This window comes from Lepus europaeus, chromosome 11 (genome assembly GCF_033115175.1).
Source record: "Lepus europaeus isolate LE1 chromosome 11, mLepTim1.pri, whole genome shotgun sequence".
Classification (NCBI taxonomy): Eukaryota; Metazoa; Chordata; class Mammalia; order Lagomorpha; family Leporidae; genus Lepus; species Lepus europaeus.
The window spans coordinates 72,828,023-72,848,603 of NC_084837.1; the positions used below are offsets into that span (position 1 = coordinate 72,828,023).

Below are 20,581 nucleotides of genomic sequence, written 5' to 3' on the forward strand. Positions count from 1 at the left end.
TGCTTGGCGCCAGGTCCTCTGATATTGGCCTGGCATGGCCAGTCAACTTGAATCCTTCTTCCCCAGACATTAGATGCCCTTGGGACAGGGCAGTGGAGGTCCAGTAGGAAAGCAGACAGAAGTTTTGCTGGTGACTGATCCTTTTCCAAAAACATCATCTGGAGCTGGGTCTTCAGAGCTGCAGTTTTCTCACTGACCATTTCCGCCACAGACTCTTAGCCTCTGTCCTCTTTCTCTTACTGCCTGGTTCTCTTTGGTTGGGACAAGAGCACATGACTGATAACTCCCATCGTGCTGATGATCCACAGGAAGTAAGCCTAAAATACAACACTGCAGGCCGCCGAATGTCCACTGTGAGGTTGATACTACCCAACCAGGATGGATGGGCTCCAGGTGAACTACTGACAGGAAGTGCTCCAATAGGTACTGACCAAGCTTCTTTACTGTCCCAGGCACGTGTCTGAGTTTCTTGGAGTAAAAATCATTTCCAGCAAGCCACTGGTCTCATCCGGGTGCAAGGACAGGTCATTTTTTTTCTGTATGTTCTCAACACTCCTTCCTTGCAATGCTTTCACCTGGAATCGTCTCAGAAGTGTGACCAGGATGACTTTCATCATCACCATGGCTATGTACTTCCCTGCACATCCACGGGGCCCAAAACCAAATGGCTGAAAATACCTGTAAGGAACCTATGAAAATGAGCAGATAGTTAGCCAGAGTGTTCAAGGCTGGCCTCATGCAGCCGTATTTGATCAGCTCTGAAAACACAGGTGAGTCAGAACCTGTGTTAGGGTCTTAGCTGTACTGCCTCTTCCATGAGAGGGACAGCGCCGACTCTCCTGACTCTCTACCCTGTTTGATTCACCTCTTGTGACACAGACCCAACCTAGACAATCTCATTTTGTTTTTGAATAAATGTGCTGGATTAAATCGATGCAAATCATCTTATTAAAGGAAGTCTTAATCTAAGGGATCTTCACAGAGCTTGTGGAAAATGTGTATTTTGAATAAACTATGCATGGATTTCAAACTATATATGGTGCATGGGATCATTAAAATAAATTTCTTTGCGCCGGCGCCGTGGCTTAACAGGCTAATCCTCCGCCTTGCGGCGCCGGCACACCGGGTTCTAGTCCCGGTTGGGGCACCGGATTCTATCCCGGTTGCCCCTCTTCCAGGCCAGCTCTCTGCTATGGCCCGGGAAGGCAGTGGAGGATGGCCCAAGTGCTTGGGCCCTGCACCCGCATGGGAGACCAGGAGAAGCACTTGGCTCCTGGCTTCGGATCAGCGAGATGCGCCGGCCGCAGCAGCCATTGGAGGGTGAACCAGCGGCAAAAAGGATGACCTTCCTCTCTGTCTCTCTCACTATCCACTCTGCCTGTCAAAAAAATAAATTAAAAAAAAAAGGTTTAAAAAAAAATAAATAAATTTCTTTGCATTAAATTTTTTACCATAAACTTTTTGAAGTCCCCTCATAAACTTAGCTAGATTTGTTGAGGAGTCGTAGCTTTACTACTTTTGCAAGTAACCAACACAAAGTTTGTTTCTATGTGATGCTATATATCTGATGAAAAGGAACAAATGCAGGCAAGGATATGGATTCCTGGCTCATCAGTGCCACATAGCTAACTTTTTATAGTTATGTAGAAAATTAATGAGGACACATCCTCCTGTCTTGTCTGAATCTAGACTTACAGCATGTAGTAAATGTTCAATAAATTTTTGTTGACCAAATGAGTGATTTATATAACTTTATCTGGATTGCCTGGGTAGAAACAGGATAAGCATAGTACTAGATTAATACTGGGTTTCTACATCATACGAAACGGAAAAAGGACACAGGGAGGGAACTGTCTGGACAATTTAGGTTTAAAAACATTGTTGCCTGAAATTTGATATCATGGAGTCAGAATCTACAGTATACACCAGTTACAGAAAAATAAAAGGCTTAACTTCTAATTATTGAGTCCTATTTAGAATAGGAACTGTTGCTCATGGAGCCACTTGATGCACCAAAGGCAGCTTGCCTTGTTTTCCATCGGAAGCCTGGTTTGTTTTCCATCTGAAGCAAAAGTAGACTTTCCTTGGCTTAGATGGAGGTACAACTGGATCTACATGTTCACAAAGTTATCAGTTTAAATGCAAAAGTGAGTTGATTGAGTTAAACAAGATTTGTCTTTATTTGGTCAAATCAAAAGAGTCTGTATTTTTCACATCTTGGAGCTATTTCCTGGAGATGGAGACCCAGCATCCTTGACTTGAGAATAAACAAGATATATTCTAAGCTAGGGGGCATAGTGGAGGGGAGTGAGTTAGAAATGATAAAATGTACATGGGACAAGCACAGAAAACCAGATTTAATAGATGACATTGTCAAGAGTGATATATTCAGTTTTAAGGAAGGGCTCTTACATTCTTTGCGAAGTTTTCAAGAGTAAATTCATTGGGCTTGGGAAAAAACTCAAGTCGATGCATTCTTCCAATATTCAGAATAATGTTAGTTCCCTTTTTCACTGGGTAGCCATCGATGACGTCATCTTCTAAGGCTTTGCGCATGACCAAGTCAACGACAGGCTGGTACCGCATGCTCTCATAAATGAAGTTTTCCACCACTTTTAATTTTTGTATATCATCAATCCTTATATCTCTTTCACCTGTGGAGACAGATGAAAAGGACAAGAGAGAGAATGTTAGTTTCACTAGATGACAGGCAATAAAGCTCCTGTTGTCCCACAGAACAGTTCGCCTTGGCTGAAAGAAAACAAAAACAAAAAACAAAACAAAACAAAGCTACATCTAATTCTAATTTACCTCAGCAACTGGAGCTAAATATATTTGATACACAGAATCTTTTATAAAAATTCAGGTTTTAGGCCAATTTTCTTAAAAACCTTGGAGATTTCATAAAGAAGCCTGGATTTCCAGTAAAATCAGAAAACTTGGTAAGGCTGGACCCACATTTCCCTGTGGCAATGGTGGGCTGAAGTTGAATGGCTGATTACAGCCTGTGGTTCCACGTGGCCACATCCAGTCTATTTCAAACATCAGTTTGATCTGAGCGGCCTCTGAAATTTTTGGTTTTCTTGTCCCCTACTCTAAATTGTAGGGGACATTCATTCCCTCTCTTAGCCTGGGAGCAAACTAACACATCAACTATCCCAGAGATGGATGCTCAGGCTGCTTCATACTCAAAGTGAGACTGTGGACTTGATCCATTTCAATGACATTTTCTCCTCTGGTTAGCTGTGCAGTCATGTCCCTACAGATGTCTCTGTTCTCTCCTTCTATGTAACTCTGCCTTTAAAATAATAGAATAAATCTACAAACAAACAAACAACCCAGGATTCTGAAATAGTCCTGTTTCCCGTACAACTAAGCCATTTAGGAAAGGTCTGGTTTGATCAGAGAACTCTACCAGATCTCCCACCCATACATGGCTCTTTGCACACGTGAGGGTCAAACAGGGTATGTATATGTGGGGGAGGGAGGTAGAAGGGAAGACAATGGAGAAGGTGACTAAAGGTGCTCCCTAGGACGTAATGACCCTGTCTATGTTTGGAGCACAAGCAGGAGCAGGACACAGGTACACGTGGCTCCGCTGGCTTTCCACCTTTGCAGTGGTCTGAAGTTTCAGGGACATTGAGAAGCACAGAGACTTTTCATTTCTCAAGGAAGTTATGTTTAAATAGTATTAGAGGCTGAAGTTCCCCCTGTTCCCTGAACGCCATCCTTCTGTGACCCCATCTCCGGTCACTCCATGAGCTTGCTCAGTTCTTGTTCTTCCACCAGCCCAGGAGCCCCCTAAGTGCAAGGATGGTACTGACTTGTTCACTGCTGTGCCCCTGGCTCCTGGCACAGAGCCTGGTAACCCAGTGAAGGGAGGCATTTGAGAGAACATTGAGCCCAGATGTTATTCTGCTCCTTGCTAGCTACATTGCCAGGGTGTTTCCTAGATATGTGGTGCATCTACAGATTCCTTCTCTCACATACGTAACCTTTCTTTAAGATTTCCCCTTAGTTTCTTTTTTTTTTAACTTTTATTTAATAAATATAAATTTCCAAATTACAGCTTTTGGATTACAGTGACTTTTTCCCCCCCATAACTTCCTTCCTACCCACAACCCTCCCATCTCCCGCTCCCGCTCCCATTCCATTCACATCAAGATTCATTTTCAATTCTCTTTATATACAGAAGATCAATTTAGTATATATTAAGTAAAGATTTCAACAGTTTGCACCCACACAGAAACACAAAGTGTAAAGTACTGTTTGAGTACTAGTTATAGCATTACTTCACATTGTACAACACATTAAGGACAGAGATCCTACTTGGGGAGTAAGTGCACAGTGACTCCTGTTGTTGACTTAATAATTGACACTCTTGTTTATGGCGTCAGTAATCTCCCTAGGCTCTTGTCATAAGTTGCCAAGGCTATGGAAGCCTTTTGAGTTCACCGACTCCAATCTTATTTAGACAAGGTCATAGTTAAAGTGGAAGTTCTCTCCTCACTTCAGAGAAAGGTACCTCCTTCTTTGATGGCCCGTTCTTTCCACTGGGATCTCACTCACAGAGATCTTTCATTTAGGTATGGTTTTTTTTGTTTGTTTGTTTGTTTTGTTTTGTTTTGCCAGAGTGTCTTGGTTTTCCATGCCTAAAATACTCTCATGGGCTCTTCAGCCAAATCTGAATGCCTTAAAGGCTAATTCTGAGGCCAGAGTGCTGTTTAGGATATCTGCCATTCTATGAGTCTGCTGTGTATCCCGCTTCCCAAGTTGGATCATTCTATCAGTTAGTATTAGCAGACACTAGTCTTGTTTATGTGATCCCTTTGACTCTTAATCCTATCATTATGATCAATTGTGAACTGAAACTAATCACTTTGACTAGTACGATAGCATTGGTACATGCCACCTTGATGTTCCCCTTAGTTTCAACCATTTCAAGCAATGTCCAAATGGTTTTTAAAATATGTTTCCCTTCCACAACCAAATAAGTTGCTTCACAGGGTTTGTGTGAAGTCAAGGAAAAAAAAAAACAACTTTATATTGTGTGTCATCTCTTCATTTCTGTAAGACATTACCCATGTGAGAGGTAAACGCTAAGGAATTCCATTTTCTCCTAGAAAACAACTCTGATTTCTTACAGACGTGGCAGTGTTTCTGTGGAGGATTTGGGGTACAATGTGCTGAAGACAGAGCAGGGACAGATGGGGAAGAGCTCAGTGGGGACCTGGAGGCCCCCCTGCAGAGGAGGAGAGGGTGGGTAGGTCTGGGGGAGAAGGGGCTGGCATCCCCAGGTTGGAGTGGAGAGGAGAGCTCATCACTCCCCAACTTTGTTGTGATCCTCCCCCCCACCCATTCATTGGCCAAATGGAAGTTAACTTGTGATTGGGTTTCTTAAAACCAAGAAGCACTGCTGTAAATGACAGCCATCTTCCTGGTGGGGACACAGATACCTTTTGTAACTGAAAAAGTGGGCAGAACATTGTATGCTATCCCATGTTTTTGTAAAACAGACAAATCCAACCATAGGAAGGGGCCTCAAAAAGATCATGGAAAAACGGGATTAAAAAATAATGCATATTTTCCATGAACTTTTAGAAAGCTTCCTGAGTGTGTGTGTGTACACAGAAAAAGACCTTGAAGAATACACTGTAAAACTACTAACAGTGGTTAGCCCTGGGGAGCGGGAATGAAAGTGGGAAAGAAATGGAAGGTATTGGGAATGCCACTTTATGTTTTATACAGTTCTCTCTTACTGCATTTCTTCATTGGATGTATGTTTATTATTTTAAAAGACAGAAAGAACCGTCTTTTCAACCCAAGGGCCTAATCAAAGTGTAACAGAATGACTTGCTTCATTATTCTCTGGGTGGATTATAAAAGATACTATGTTTGACATCAAATTCTTAGGACATAAAAAGCTGGCATTCAGCATAAGCTGCGTTTTATGTCCTGTTACTTATTTGATAAATTCTTACCAACAACAGTCTGGATTTCCTCCATTATTGCCTCCTCAACACTAGGGTGCTCTGCAATGAGAAACAGCATGAAGAACACACTGACGGACATGGTGTCGGGGGCCGCAATCAACATCTCCAGCACACACTGGTTCACATTCTCTCTTGTCAGGTCACCACGTTTCTAAGCGATAGAAAGAGCGGGGAAATTGGAAAAATGAATCAAAGTTTTTTTAAAATGAGAGGAGGTGACACTCAAGAATCGACAACCTCAACCTAACGAAGTAATAGAAATTATTTATTTCTGTAATTGACTGTGAATGTTTTACATGACAATCTTTAGCTGAAACATAAAGAAATTTCGCTAATTATCCCTGTACCGTCAGCCCTCCAAATCCTCAGCTTTTGTGTCTGTGAATTCAACCAACTGCAGATCAAAAATATTTGGAAAAAAATTGCATCTGTACTGAGCATGTACAGATTTTTTTCATGTCATTATCCCCTAAACGATACAACGACTATTTCCATAGTATTCATAGTGTATCGAGTATCATAAATAATCTAGAAATGATTTAAAGTATAACAAAGTATGTGCAGAGTTATCCAAGTGCTATGCCATTGTATGTAAGGAATTTGAGCATATGTAGATTTGGTTATCCGTGGGAGAGAGTGGAGGCTCTGGAAACAGACCTCTGCAGATACAAGGGTCTAATGTACTTAGTGTCTTTGGTTTTCCTCCTTCTTCTTTTCATAATTTGTATTGTGACACAAAATAAGTTTCCATTTACGTGGTCAGTCTTGCTAGAAAGTTTAACGTGGGGGCTATTTGGGTTGGGTATTCTAGAATGGCTAAAGAAAATACTTAAATGCAGAAATACGCAAAATTTTTAAAGGAAATCTTTACACATCTACACACAAACAGTCATAACATGTATTATGAGGGAATTATGGTTAGTTCAGGTCAAGTACCTCAGCAAAAATCAAGTTAGTAGCAAAATCCATATGGTCTTCCAGTTTCTCTGCTGTGGAAATCCTGCGTCTTTTTTCCTCTACCAGAATATCTATGGCATCTTTCAAATCCTTGCTAGAAAAAACAGTCAAAGTATAATCTATTTGTACTCAGTTTAGACATCTAGCAAAATTGCTTCATTTGCTATTTGTTGAAATAAAATCTCCTTTAACTGAAGCCATTGGTGCTCATAAATAATTAATATTTTTTTCTGTAAATATACTTAACCTATACTTTAAGGTACCAGAGTTAGCTGAGATTTCTAGATAATGGTAGCAAAACCAAAGCTGTGACCTATAGATACAGGTTAAAATCTGATGACATAAGGCTAAATCAATCATATTTTTCAACTTCTGATTTGGCAAGTTCAGTATTTAAAAAAACCAACACAGAAAACATCTGTGAATGCTACTAGGGGAGGCATTCACTCTTCCATTGGCCACAAGCACCACCATTGCTTGTTTCCTATCCACTATAGCCCACTTTTACTTGCCTAGTCGTGAAAATAATATTGAGATTCCTGTTCTAGACATTAACTCAGGTAACTTATTCTTAAGCCTGTGTAGTTACTGTCACATTGTAAACACTAGGTAAATATCTGTTGGTTGAGCCACTAGCTGCATAAATATGTCTACCCAGTTTGACTATGTGGTAGAAGAAAAAAGCACCCTGGACAGAGAGTGAGGTTTTAGTTAGTGATTCTATGTAACTACTTTCTGTGTAGCTACTTGAAGTCTTCAACTTTCTGTCTCTTAAAGGAATCAAACTAAATGAAAAGTAAGGTCACCATAGGATCTAAGTTCTGTTATTCTTGCCTCTGTTTTTAAGCGTACATGTTTGTGAGTAAGAGTATTGTTTTCTGATACCAGGGAGTAGTATTCTATATTACATTAAATGTATAATAAATGTTTCAAATTCTTGTTGACATGGTCACCTTTATACTTAAAAGCCTTGTTGATGTTGTTGGAATAAAAAGCCTCTATGTTTACTCCAGCTCAGCAGGGAAAGTCAGAGAAAATTCTTTAAGCGGCACTCCATGTGTCTCTGAGTATACACACGCATGCGCACACACACATGCCCCCAGGTACACACCACAGACATCGCAGTCACGTTCATTTGTTCACCCACCCATCCATTCTGTTAGAAAATATTTGTTGAGCTTCTCCTATGTAGAGAGCACAGATATTCCATTGATGCGCTATGGTGCCCTCTTCCTAGTAGGCTTAGAATGCTCAGTCTTTTCACCTGCGCACTAGCCCCAAAATGTTCTGGGAACGGTTGTAATTCCCCTGGACTCTGAATTCATAAAGAATTCTTTGGCAGAACCGTAGCTGCTACTGAGTATTGACTTCCTCCCTGACCTAGAATCCAAGGTTTTACATCAGCAGCCTTCTTTTCAAGGTAAAAAGTTGTCCCTACATAAATGCATGCATCTGAATGTACATGCCTTTCAAAACTGTGAGAATTGTGTTCAGTGATGGTTTGCAGAGAATAGGAAGTTTCTGACTGACAGACATGTAGTGCAAGAGTACATCTGGAAATCTGTCCTTGGAATTCTGAATACATTTTGCACCCACAGTGGTGGCAAGGCTAATCAGCCTGCCTGACCTGTTAACGCTTATTTAAGGTAGTGTAGAACTAAAAAGCCCTACGTTTGCCAAAATAAAGAGTAAAAGGCAATACAACTGTAATATTTGGAATTAAAAGAGACAAAAGGGCCTGAACTGTGGCATAGTGTAGAAAGCTGCCACCTGGAGTGCCAACATCCCATGTGGGTGCTGGTTCAAGTGTCGGCTGCACCACTTCTGCTATGGCCTGGGAAATTTTTAAAAAATAAAAAAGGCAAAATATATAATTTAATAGAGATGGGATAGATGTGTCCATATCCTTCCCATACATGTATTATTTAAAAATGTGGGCATCATTTTAAGAGCATGGGAGAAGAGACTTAAAGATTTCAATAGCTCTTTATTACCCCCAAGACATAGGAGATTTAAACCAGTGCACTGACCATTTGCAAAAATTACATATAGAGGGAGCGAGTCTCATGCAGAAAGCTTCAATGGGCTTGATAGCCAAGACCAAAGCTAATCTAATGACCAAAAAGCACACAATGAGACTCTTCAGTCCACCATCACAACCACCACCAAATCTGACCACAAGAAGAGATCAATCCTTTATCAAACTGATTCAAGTCAGTAAGCTCTGATGGAAATGAAATGAACTGTATGAAGAACCAAGTGTCCAAATCATTCACCTAATACTCATTAATCACATGAGATCATCAGAGCAACATCCAGTTGGCCTGGAAACTTGTATTACTGAATTTCAAAATCCACAAATAGGAACTAGCTGGATCTTCAAACGAGTTCAGGGATTCTTACACATGGAGAATTTAATATGGCTGGGACATCTGAAGAAGATAGGAATGTAAGGGAAGGGGAAACTGACGTAGTTAGTGCCACAATGTCCCAGGCTCTATGCTCAGTGCACCGTGTAAATCATCTCATTAACCTATGCCCTCACTCTGGAAGAGAAGTTATAGTTTACCTTCAACAACTTCACAAGATCATTTAGGTGCTAAGTATTAGAGATAAGACACAAACCAAGTTGTTCTGCCTCTGTATGTCCTGGGCTTTCCACTGGTGTTAGAGGAAACAGGGTTTAGTGCCTGGCTACTTGCACTCTAAAAACCCACTGATTAGTTGACAGAGTACTGAGCATTTGCCCACTTTTCTACTGGACTAGTCTAAGACCAGAACAGAGTGATCTAATGACAGTTTCAAGACTCTCAAAATGCGAGCTGTGTAACAAAATCCCCCCAAACACATTTCAATGAAGGTAATTCTATTCATGATAAAAAAAAAAAAATCTGTGAGGACTACTGTTAGCTGTTACAAGTAGAGTTATATTAATTTAGAAATAAGACAACTAAAAATTGATTCTGTTTCAAGATAATGTGAAACAGCTTTAACAGATATTAGTGATAGGACGAGTCATCCCTTTGCTTCAAATCAGAGCGTTCTACAGTGCCTAGTTCCAGAAAGGAAGCTCCGCCCCCTTGCTGAGATGCTGGCAAGCCAAGGTCTTATTTTACTCCTTGGTCTGGCGAAATGCAGTCAAGCTGTTATAGGGAATGTTTCATCAGCAGCTTAATCAATAGCTCCCTTTGGGCCCTGGAGAGCAGAAAACTGAGTAAAAAGGCCAACAACAGCAAAGACACGACGGAAAAAACCTGATGGTGTTCATAAATCTTCCAAACTTATGTTACTTACACAGACTTCTCATACTTTTTGTATAACCAGGAAAACTTGAAGAAGATGTTTGGTTTGAGGAGGAGAGCTTGCCAGGCATCAAAATAACCCTGGATTTTAACGACGATGGCACTTTCTAGGGGGAAGGAAAAGAAAGAGCAGTTGAGAAAAATGTGCACCTAAACAGGGTGCTCTGAGCACTAGACATTCCCTGTAGATTCTACTGCCAGTCTGGGGTTCTAACCTGAGCAAAGTCTTATCTTTGGTAGGCATGTTAGCCTCTTGGGTGTCACCAGACAGATTGAGCTCTGATTTATTTTGCTTGGTGTCTAAATTGGCTAAGTTAACCAGAGAGTTGCCAGGTTTGAAGTTTGCGTTTAAGCCTAGAATCTCACATACGCCCCTTTTTGTGAACCTGCCAACTCTCTCCTATATATTTTTTATAACAGTAACTAATAATTATGACTCTCACGCCCTTGACTCTAGCACCCAAGAGGGCAAGAAGCAGAGCGCGTTAGGCAGCTAACAGCCACATTCTAACTTCATCTGGTATCGGGTTGTTATGAATATTAAATGAAAAACATATATGTGAAGAAGCTCTCATACTGCTGGGCACATGGTAGATACCAAATAAATCACAGCTGTCACCATCATTCCCACTTGCAGCAGCACCATTTTTTTTTCCATCATGCAGCCAGGGTCAAAGTTTTCACCTTGGTGGCTTTGAGGGACAGGTGTGTGTATATGCATAAGCGTGCAGGATCTTCAAAAAGTTCATGAAAGATGTCAATTATGAAAAACTATGCATGAATTTAAAAATTGTGGTACACCCAAATAAACTTACATTGCATTCCATTTTCCATGAACTTTTTGATTGGAAATGATCAGTTATACCAGTTTGAGTTGCAGTAGGATATGCTAATGACCAAATGAACTGCTCACATTTGTTAGGTTTGGATGGGGGGCTGAGTAGAATCATATTTCCGAGAGCAATAAGGAGAGAGAGAAAAACCAAGAAAAGCTGGCCCTACTTTAGAGAAATTTGTATTGTATAAGTGAAGACGGCAGAAACACAAGGGGGAAAAAACTTTATGAGGACTTAGCTATATTTTACGAAGAGCAATGTGCAAGACAGCCTGAGTGCACTTTAGTCTGCTGTCCCTCTAACCCCCCTGCTCAGCACAAGGCAGGAGATGCGGTCGTGAGAATGGAAAGCTTGGTACCGTCCATGGGGATGCCCAGGAAGAGCATGTTGGAGGTGTCCAGCATGATGCGCCGCATGAGGGTCAGCACGTCCACGCAGCCCGATTGGGTGGTCACCTCCTCCAGTTTGTCCAGGTGCCGCCCGATGGATCCAACGCAGATCGCCACCATCTGAACGAGCCCAGGGCCTGTCAAAGCTGAAGGGCACAAGCCAGAGAATGGGCTGCCACTCACTGCAGGCCACACGCAACGCAATCCATCAGGCCACTTTGCCCATTTTTTTTAGCTTAATTATTTGCCAGTTGTATTCACTGGTGGAGTGGAAATTTTCATATTCACACTTTCCTGTGTGTTCCTAATGTTCTACAAGTATGTGCTACCGTTACGCTTAAAAATGGATGAATGTTTTTTCAAACCAACTATGTAAAATTCAGCTCTTATTCGTGATCTCCAAATCATTTGTGAGACTGTGAATGAAACATGTAGCACTTGCGGTCATAAGTCACACAGCAGTATTTTTCATATCTGTTGTATACACTTCCTGCTAATGATGGATTTGATTTGGTCAGAGTCATACTTACCTGAAGCTTCAAGTGGTAGGATATTACTACACAACTAGTCAAATTTGGACCATAAATATTTGATCTAATGTGCTTCCTGTTTGGTTGTAGGTATAAAGTTCAGTGTTATAAATCACAAAAAGTGTTCTCTCAATTTCAGTTTCTCTTTCTACCACTTCAAAATCTTATTTTATTCAATCAATGGCCTCACAGCTAAGCAAATCTTTGTTTAGCAGAATTCCCCACTGAGCCGGGAATGCTTTAAGGAGTGACAACCACTTAAAAGCATTGTACAAGTCAGTAGTGCATAAGGGCCCTTGATACCCATTTGTCAAACAGAGGAATGAATAGAAGCTGGTAGAGTGAACTGGTTCTGATCTCGCCTCGTTTTGCTCCTAACTGCTGAGCTGTGGCTAGTGGGTCTCGATGGGGGGTGGTCTATTATGAGAGTTTTACTCTTAAATTTCCCCTTTTCCTCCTTGTTCTAAGTTTTCTTTAAACTTCTTTCAGGAGTTATCTTCTTCTTCTTTTTTTATTTAAATGTCTTTTCTTATTCAGGGCTAATAAAAAAAAGTCACAAAGATGTTAGGGTTGGCTGAGTCTCCAAGTACTGTGGATTCTATGTTCTGTGAATGCCTCATACCAGCGGCCTCCCCTCCATCCAACCTACATCACTACAGTGTCTCCTCACCTTTCTCCCTGCTCACATTCTTGCCTGGTTCCATAATTGGAACTAATGCCCTTCACTCTGCTACCAGAGGGATTTTTCTTCCCAAGACACAAATACGTGCATGTCATTGTGCTTAAAATCTTTAGGGATTTCTCATAGCTGGGGAGATCAGCTCATCTCCTTGGCTTAAGAGAGGAGTCTTTGGCAATCCGGCCCTGCCCTCCCATTGGTCTCATTCCTGTACGTATTTGTGTCAGGCGCAGGGCCTACTGACAGATCCCTGGACATGGACACATCGATCTGTGCTTCCACGCCTTCACCTGTCCTGTTCTGTACTCCTGGCGTATCTTCGCTTATCACACTTTCTTAACTAGGTAGCTTCTAGCATCTTTTGAAAGTCGTTATGATCATCCACTCCTCCAAGCCTCTCCGGACCGCTTGGGGGATTTGGATGGCTCATCTTGCCTGTGCTCAGCAGTGCTGTGTGCACCTCCCACATGACCATTATCTAGCGTAGTATTTGGTGACGTACTCCTCTGACCCTCCTGATCCTCTCTGCTTCCCCGCCCTGCTGCCACCCATTATAAGCTTCTCAAGAGCAAGAACCATGTCTTGTTTGTCGTATTCTTGGCACCTAGTTCAATGACAAGAACAGTAGTTTGTCAAGTGAATGACTTTCAGGATTCCATTGACTAATACAGGATATTGTTGTGTGAAAGTTAACTACTCCTAAATACTGGTTCACATATTCCTAAAAATTCTGGGTTAAATGACAAAGTAAAAGAAAACTTACATTTCTATGGGATTTTTACATCATTATTTTACATATTCCTCATAGTAGCCCTAGAAGACAGTTCTGTAATATGCATCATTTCATGTGGATGAGCAAACGAAGGTCAGAGAGGCTTAGTGACGTGCCTGGGGGCATACAGTTAGTGTCAGCACTGGGATTTGAACCCATAAGCTATAATGCTGAGTCCTGTTCGTTTTTTATTAACCCATTCTACAGTTTTGTAAGGCACAAGGAAATTGATCTATCCCAACTTGAATGATATGCAGAATAATAGCTCCCCAAAAGTTGTCCAGACCCTAATCCCCAGAACTGCTTCATATGCTACATGGAAAAAGAGATTTGGCAGCTGTGATTAAAGAACCTTGAGATGGGGAAATTGCTGCAGATTGCCTGGGACAGGCCCCACCTAACCCCATGAATCCTTAAAAACAAGGAACATTTCCTGGCTGAGGTCAAAGAGAGAGAGGTGCTGTGAAAAGGAGTTGACTCACTGTTTCTGCTTTTTAAGCTGGAAGAAGGGGCCATGAGCCATGGAACGGGGTGGCTTCTCAAAGCTGGGAAAAGGCACCCGAAAAGATTCTCCCCTAGAGCCCTAGAGCCTTGCCAACACCTTCCTTTTAGTCCATTAGGACCCATGTCACACTTGGGAACTTAAGAACTGTGAGGTAATGAATGTGCTGTTTTAAGTCTTTGTGGCAGTTTGTCACAGCAGCAGTAGGAAACGGATACACTGTGGCCTACAACAGTTGTGCTGAGTCTTGGCAAAGGGCCACTCTACAAGGTGGGATCAACGCTCAGCTAGCAGGGCCAGAGGCTTAGCTTTTTCCTGTCTTAGCAGCCATGCAGGAGGCGTTTGGGTTCATGATGGAGGCTGGCTGGAGGGAAGCGTATCAGTGCTACAGGGTCAGACCCAAGCTAGGTCCCGTCACTAGGAGGCTTTCCGGGTCATGGTTGCCTTTCTTGATCTTCCTTGATTGAAGTTAGTGTAAGACGTGATCAGCACATGATTTGTACTTCCCCACTGCTTTACTTCTGGCGTGGTTTAGTACGGGGCGGGGGGAGTCACTGGACAAGGAGGCTTAGAATCGTCTGCTCATTCATGACTAGCTATGCTGCCTGAGTGAAAACCACAGTCTCTCCCAGACGTTATTTCCCCAGTTCTGAAACTCAGAGCCCGGATGAGACAACATACACAGTCCCAAAATTCTCTTAATTCACCCACCATTTGCTTTCTGCTAAAGCAACTGGGCTAGCAGCTGATGACTCAGCAAATACACTTGCTGACTACGTTTAAATCAGATAAATGGCTGACTTAAATGTTTGATTGAATTGACCCTAACTATGCAGCTTCATCTTGTCTTTGTGTACATGTAATTGCTTCATACACCAACGGGAAGAGAAGGATTCGTGGTGTTTAAAAATGTAGGCTTTGATGTTGTTTCCTGGGCCACTTTTTACTAATGTTGGAACCTTGGGCAGATTCTTTGGGCTTTTTATGCCTTGATTTTTCTCATCTGTAAACTGTAGGCATAAGAGTATGTATCACATATGGTTGCTGTGGGACTAAAACATCAAGTATTTAAAACAGTGCTTATGATGTTGTAAAGGTATAATAAATGTTAGCTCTTCTTCCCATGACTTCAAAACTGCAAAGCATTAGAACTTAACAATATGATGTTTTACAAAAAGGCATATTTGTAGACAAAAAAGAAGAATGTAGCCAGGTACCTGCTTACCTTTCATAAAGAAGGGTCGAACTACTTTCCAGAGAGCTGGATTATTGTTAAAGATGATGCCGTTCTCATGCATGCCGATGCATTGCAGCCCAGGTTTGCTGCCAAATCGGGAGACGTAGTGGCTGTGCTTCATCACGTGGAACATGCTGGAGGACCTGAACAGAAACAAACCTGGGTCTCAATTCCCCACGAGGACTCCTGGTGGTGCATTTGGACCGTGAGGTAGCCCTCTTAACAAATGTGTGTCGATCCAAATGTAATGCCTGATTTCTAGTGTTCACGTTGAATAAGTACTTCTATTAGCATGAGAACATCCTCTCACTGATTCACTTCTACCTACTGACTCCTTGTTTGAGCATCGCAAAAACTAAAACACACACACACACACATACACACACCATTTCTTATCTCTCTTTCTTTGCTAATCCCAAGTTATCAAAATACGACCAACTATTGGTGTCAGGGCTGCAAGGCTGTTTAGAAGCTGGACCCTCCATACCACTAAAGTCCTGAGAGCCTCCAGCCTCCCAGGTACCATCTAGCCTCACTCCAGACAGTGCCACTGCCTACAAGAGTGAGCCACAGAACTGAGACTTGCTGGCATCACCAGAGCCTTGCTTTGTAAGTTTGGAACAAGCAATTCTTCTAATTCTTCTTCTTCTTCTTCTTCTTCTTCTTCTTCTTCTTCTTCTTCTTCTTCTTCTTCTTCTTCTTCTTCTTCTTTTGACAGGCAGAGTTAGACAGTGAGAAAGAGAGAGACAGAGACAGAGACAGAGAGAAAGGTCTTCCTTTTTCCGTTGGTTCATCCCCTAAATGGCCACTATGGCCAGCACACTGTGCTGATCTGAAGCCAGGAGCCAGGTGCTTCCTCCTGGTCTCCCATGCAGGTGCAGGGCTCAAGCACTTGGGCCATCCTCCACTGCACTCCCGGGCCACAGCAGAGAGCTGGACTGGAAGAGGAGCAACTGGGACAGAACTGGCACCCCAACTGGGACTAGAACCCAGGGTGCCGGCGCCACAGGTGGAGGATTAGCCAAGTGAGCCGCAGCGCCAGCCAGCAGTTCTTCTTAGTACCATTCATTCCCCCAGAGTCTCTCATCAGCCCTTCTAGGTGGGCTGTCATTCTGAGATTGAAGGATATCTCTTTGAGCACCTCTTCTGGGCTGGCCTGGAAGGCTCATGTGGTGATAAACAAGCTGTCTCAGGGCTCTTTCTGCCTTCCATCATGATCCATCAAGATCTCCAGGGTCTCACATTCTATATCATCATCTCCCATCATTAGAATGTGGTAAACCATCAGAGAGTGTAATTTGCATGGTACCAAATAGTGCAAATTCAAGATGTGTAAAAATGTCATCAACATTATAAGTTGTGAATCCCTTATCTGAAATGCTTGGAGCCAGAAGTATTCCAGATTTCAGATTTGTTTGGATTTTGAAATAGTCACATATATGTTATGAGATATCTTGGGGGTGAGACGCAAGTCTTAATGTGATATTTATTTGTCTCGTATGTACCTTATACATGATAGTGCAAATTTTATGCCATATTTTCAATAGGTTTATGTATGAAACAAAAGTTTTATGGTGTGGAATTTTCCTCTGGTGGTGTCATGCCGGTGCTCAAAGTTTCGAACTTTCAGATTAAAGCCGTGCAAACCTTCTTTGTCTCAGCTGTTGTAATGTTATTTTGGCGAACCTAGTAGTTACACAAGTTCCCATGTATTCCCTGCAACTTCGGCCCTCCCTCCCTACTTCTCCACTGAAATTTTTTTTCTCCTACCATGGTGGTTTTCAAAACTCCTGACTCGTGGATAAGAGTGGCTGCTAGGGAGTCTAACTGGTTCTCAAACTCACTTGCTCCTTCCTCTCAAGTTCAATATTTGGCTCTTAAAAGGATGCCTTTGCTTTAGCGAGGGTGTTCTGTTAATCCCTGCTGAAATACATTCCCTGAGAAGACGTTAGGCCAAGAGGGCTCTCTTCTGGCTCAGTGGATTAGGCTGTGGGCTAAAGATGAGTCATTTGTGATGTGTTCCATAGTCCTACTGAAAATTTAAAAGCAAGCCCCTGAAATAATAGTTGTGCCAACAAATGAAAGCAGTTATCACTATGTGAAAAACTGATTTACTTAGTATTTATTTCAGGAAAAATACCCTCCTATTTTCAAATCATGAGTCAGATATTATCTTGGTTTGATTTCTGATAATGTTCATCAGATGATCTCAAGTTTGAGGCAAGTTTTTCTCTTCCTGACAACAAAAATAAAAACAAAAAATCGAGACACTTTAGTGTATTTTCCAGGGAGTTACTTTAACTGACAGTTCAAATTTTATCCTATGTAGAAAAATCATGCGACGAAAAAAAGGCTGAAATTCTTATTAATTAAAGTAGCTGAAAACGCTGGCTTTTCTGAGCTCCTCATGCTCCATTCTGTAGTTAAAGCAGAGAGTTAGTACAGCAGATCTTCTCTGTTCTCAAACTGTGTCTAACAATCTTACATACCGAGCAAACAAGCAGAAAACCACATTTCTGCTCTGACTCCCAGAGCATTTGTGCTCTGAGCTAATCATATTAGCATGTCCCTTTCTTTTAAAGGGTTGCAAATCAGTTTTTAAAAGCCAGCAAAACCAAGAGCATGTTTTAAAGAGCCAACTTTTAAAATGCACATGTCCTTTAGGGGGCACCAACATCTCAGCTATTCTGAGTCGGACCAAGCCCATCAGGCACAAGTGACAGAGCCAGTGAAAGGGTTACCATCACAGAACAGCAATATAAGACAAAGTCGTTTCTCAAAATGCGATTTGTTGAGGTTATCTAGCCGGAACACACTGGGGAAAGTGAAGCAGGGAAGGGTGAGGACCTAGGCACCAGCGGGAACTCCTCTGTGCAGTCGGACGAGGCTGATTGAGGGAGATGTGGCGCTGTTAGGGAGAGTGAGGATTTCTCCACACCGAGAAGAGACCAACTCAGTCTCCAAGCTCAGAAGGGACAGTGGGCAATGCAAGGAGTCTGGTTGTTGGAGTTCTTCTGCTTCTTTAAACCTGACTGAAGTCAAATGACAGCTCTAAAGACAGCAAACCCATTGGTCACGATGAAGAGTAGGCAGGCAGTGAGCTCTTAGGTGGTAAGGAGGAAGGCACTTAAGTTCTGAGTCGCCACAAATCACCCACCTGTGCTAGAAGTACAGCGGAAGCCACAACTGGAATGATTGGCATCAAACATTTAAAAACACTTGCATAGATCTATTCTGAGCCCAAGACTTGGGTTCCATTAACCCCATCGCCTCTCTACTGCCCTTTGCCCCTCTGATGGCCTCACTTATACAGCGGATGTGCTAGGGTTGTTGCAGAAGAAAAAGAACCTTTGTTTTAACAGATCTAGCTGTAGCCATTCCAACCAAGAGATGGAATTTTAGCACTACTCATGAGACAATCTGTCTTTTAGCTGATGTGATTCAATATGAAGTATCTACTACTACTAATGGAGCATTCTAACAAACATGTGTAGCCTGAATCTAAATGAGCATTTAGACCTAATTTTCAAGTTACAAAAAATATGGGGAGAAGAGGAATATATGAAATGACATGTGATGAAACAACAAGATAAATTCAGAATGTGGGATATCCTACAAGACAACTGACATAGTCCCTTCAAAAGTTCCATGTTGTGGAAGAGGCTCCTTCATTTCTCCTGTTCATTTGAAAATTTCCTCAATAGAAAATTGGAAAACGGGCCAGCATTGTGGCACAGCAGGTAAAGCCACCACCTGCAATGCAGGCATCTCCCATGGGTGCTGGTTCGTGTCCTGGCTGCTCCACTTCCAACCCAGCTCCTGCTAATGGTCTGGGAAAAGCAGAAGAGATGGTCCAGGTGCTTGGCCCCTGCTGCTTACCTGGGAAACTGGGAAGAAGCTCCAGGCCCCTGGCTTCAGCCTGGCCCAGCCCTGGCCAAAGCAGCCATCTCGGGAGTGAACCAGCAGATGGAAGATTTTTCTCCCTGTCTCTACCCTTTCTCTCTGTAACTCTGACTTTCAAATAAATAAGCCTTTTAAAAACAAAGTTGGAAAAAATTGTGAATTATTAAGATTAAAATAATCTTCAATGTATCCTCAAGCCCTTTGACCCTCTCCTTGCATAGTGAAACTTAACTCTGGCTAAATGCAACTCATCTTGTCCTGTGCTTGTACTTGACAGCTGGACTGGACTGGAAGAAATGTGTGTGTGTGTGTGTGTGTATCTCCACCTGCTAACAGGTCTCAGTTAAAGTGAGCCCTTACTATAGCTGGCATTTCTACTACATTTCCCTTGTCTGTCCACTCTCTTGCTTACAATTGACTACTATATCCTTTCCTGTTGTTTCAGCTAATGACTTTATCTCCTGCTTTCCTAGAGAATAGAAGTGACTAAAAGAAAACGACCTGAAGCTCCAACTACCAGGACCTGTGCCCAGATAGCCAGCCCTCCCTCCTGTAACTATGGATGAAATTCCATGTTCCTACTCAAGGATAACCCCTTGCTTGCCCCCCGGGGCCCCTTCACCTCCCACCTAGCAGACCCCTTCTTTCTCCTTTAGCCACGATGTTCTTCTGTCACTGATCATTCTCACCGTGACTCACATACTGTAACTTCTTTCTGAAAAATCCAAACTCCTTTGACTGCACCTCCCTCTCCTGCTCCTGCCTGCTTTAGGGCAAACTCCCTCAAAGAGTTGCCCACCCTCAGTCCTTCTGATCCTCCCCCCACAATTCCCCCTAGTCAGAGTCTCACTCCCACCGTTCCATTGAAACTGTCTTGTTGAGGTCACCTAGGACCAACCTCTCTGTTGCCCAATGCAGTGCTCACTTCTCCATCCCTTCCCTGGCTATCAGCACTGTTCGACGTGCTAGGCAATTTCCTTCTCTCCGAGACATAATCTTTGCCTGGCTACCGGACCACTGCGCTCCTGGGATTTTTCCTCCTCTGCTTGTTCCTTCACAGTCTCCTTTGCTGTTTTCTAAGCACTTTGCACTGGAGGGTCTCAAGGATCATTCCTCCCCACTGGACACCCCACTAAGATGTCTGGTGGACATGTCAAGTCCCCCATGATCTTAGTCCTGACCGCTCCCCACCCTAAACCCCATTCCCCCTATCTCAGGTCACTATGTCCTCCTTCTTCTAGATATTTGAGGCAAAATCTGGACATGATCTTGACTCTCTCTCACACCCAACACTCAACCTGTCAAAAGTCATGTTGACGTTGCTTTCAGAATACACCGAGAATGTCACCTGGACCAGCTACCACCATCTCTTGCCTAAGCGCTCTTTCTGCTCCCATCCCCTGTCCCCTTACCATCTCTCCCCAACAGAGCAGCCAGAATTATTCTGCTGACTTGTGGATGAGTTATCTATGTCGCTCAGA

The 20,581-nt window shown here is 42.6% G+C and overlaps 1 protein-coding gene across 1 annotated transcript in view; it reads right to left on the minus strand.

The window, feature by feature from the left end:
• Nucleotides 1–440: 440 nt before the first annotated feature.
• LOC133769563 (aromatase) overlaps nucleotides 441–20,581 on the minus strand; it is a 31,722-nt gene continuing 11,581 nt past the window's right edge. The window contains exons 3-9 of the mRNA XM_062204771.1: nucleotides 15,186–15,340; nucleotides 11,447–11,623; nucleotides 10,245–10,359; nucleotides 6,930–7,044; nucleotides 5,982–6,144; nucleotides 2,413–2,654; nucleotides 441–689 (exon numbers count right to left, since the gene is read on the minus strand). Coding sequence (XP_062060755.1) covers nucleotides 441–689; nucleotides 2,413–2,654; nucleotides 5,982–6,144; nucleotides 6,930–7,044; nucleotides 10,245–10,359; nucleotides 11,447–11,623; nucleotides 15,186–15,340 — 1,216 coding nt within the window. The remainder of the gene's footprint in view (nucleotides 690–2,412; nucleotides 2,655–5,981; nucleotides 6,145–6,929; nucleotides 7,045–10,244; nucleotides 10,360–11,446; nucleotides 11,624–15,185; nucleotides 15,341–20,581) is intronic.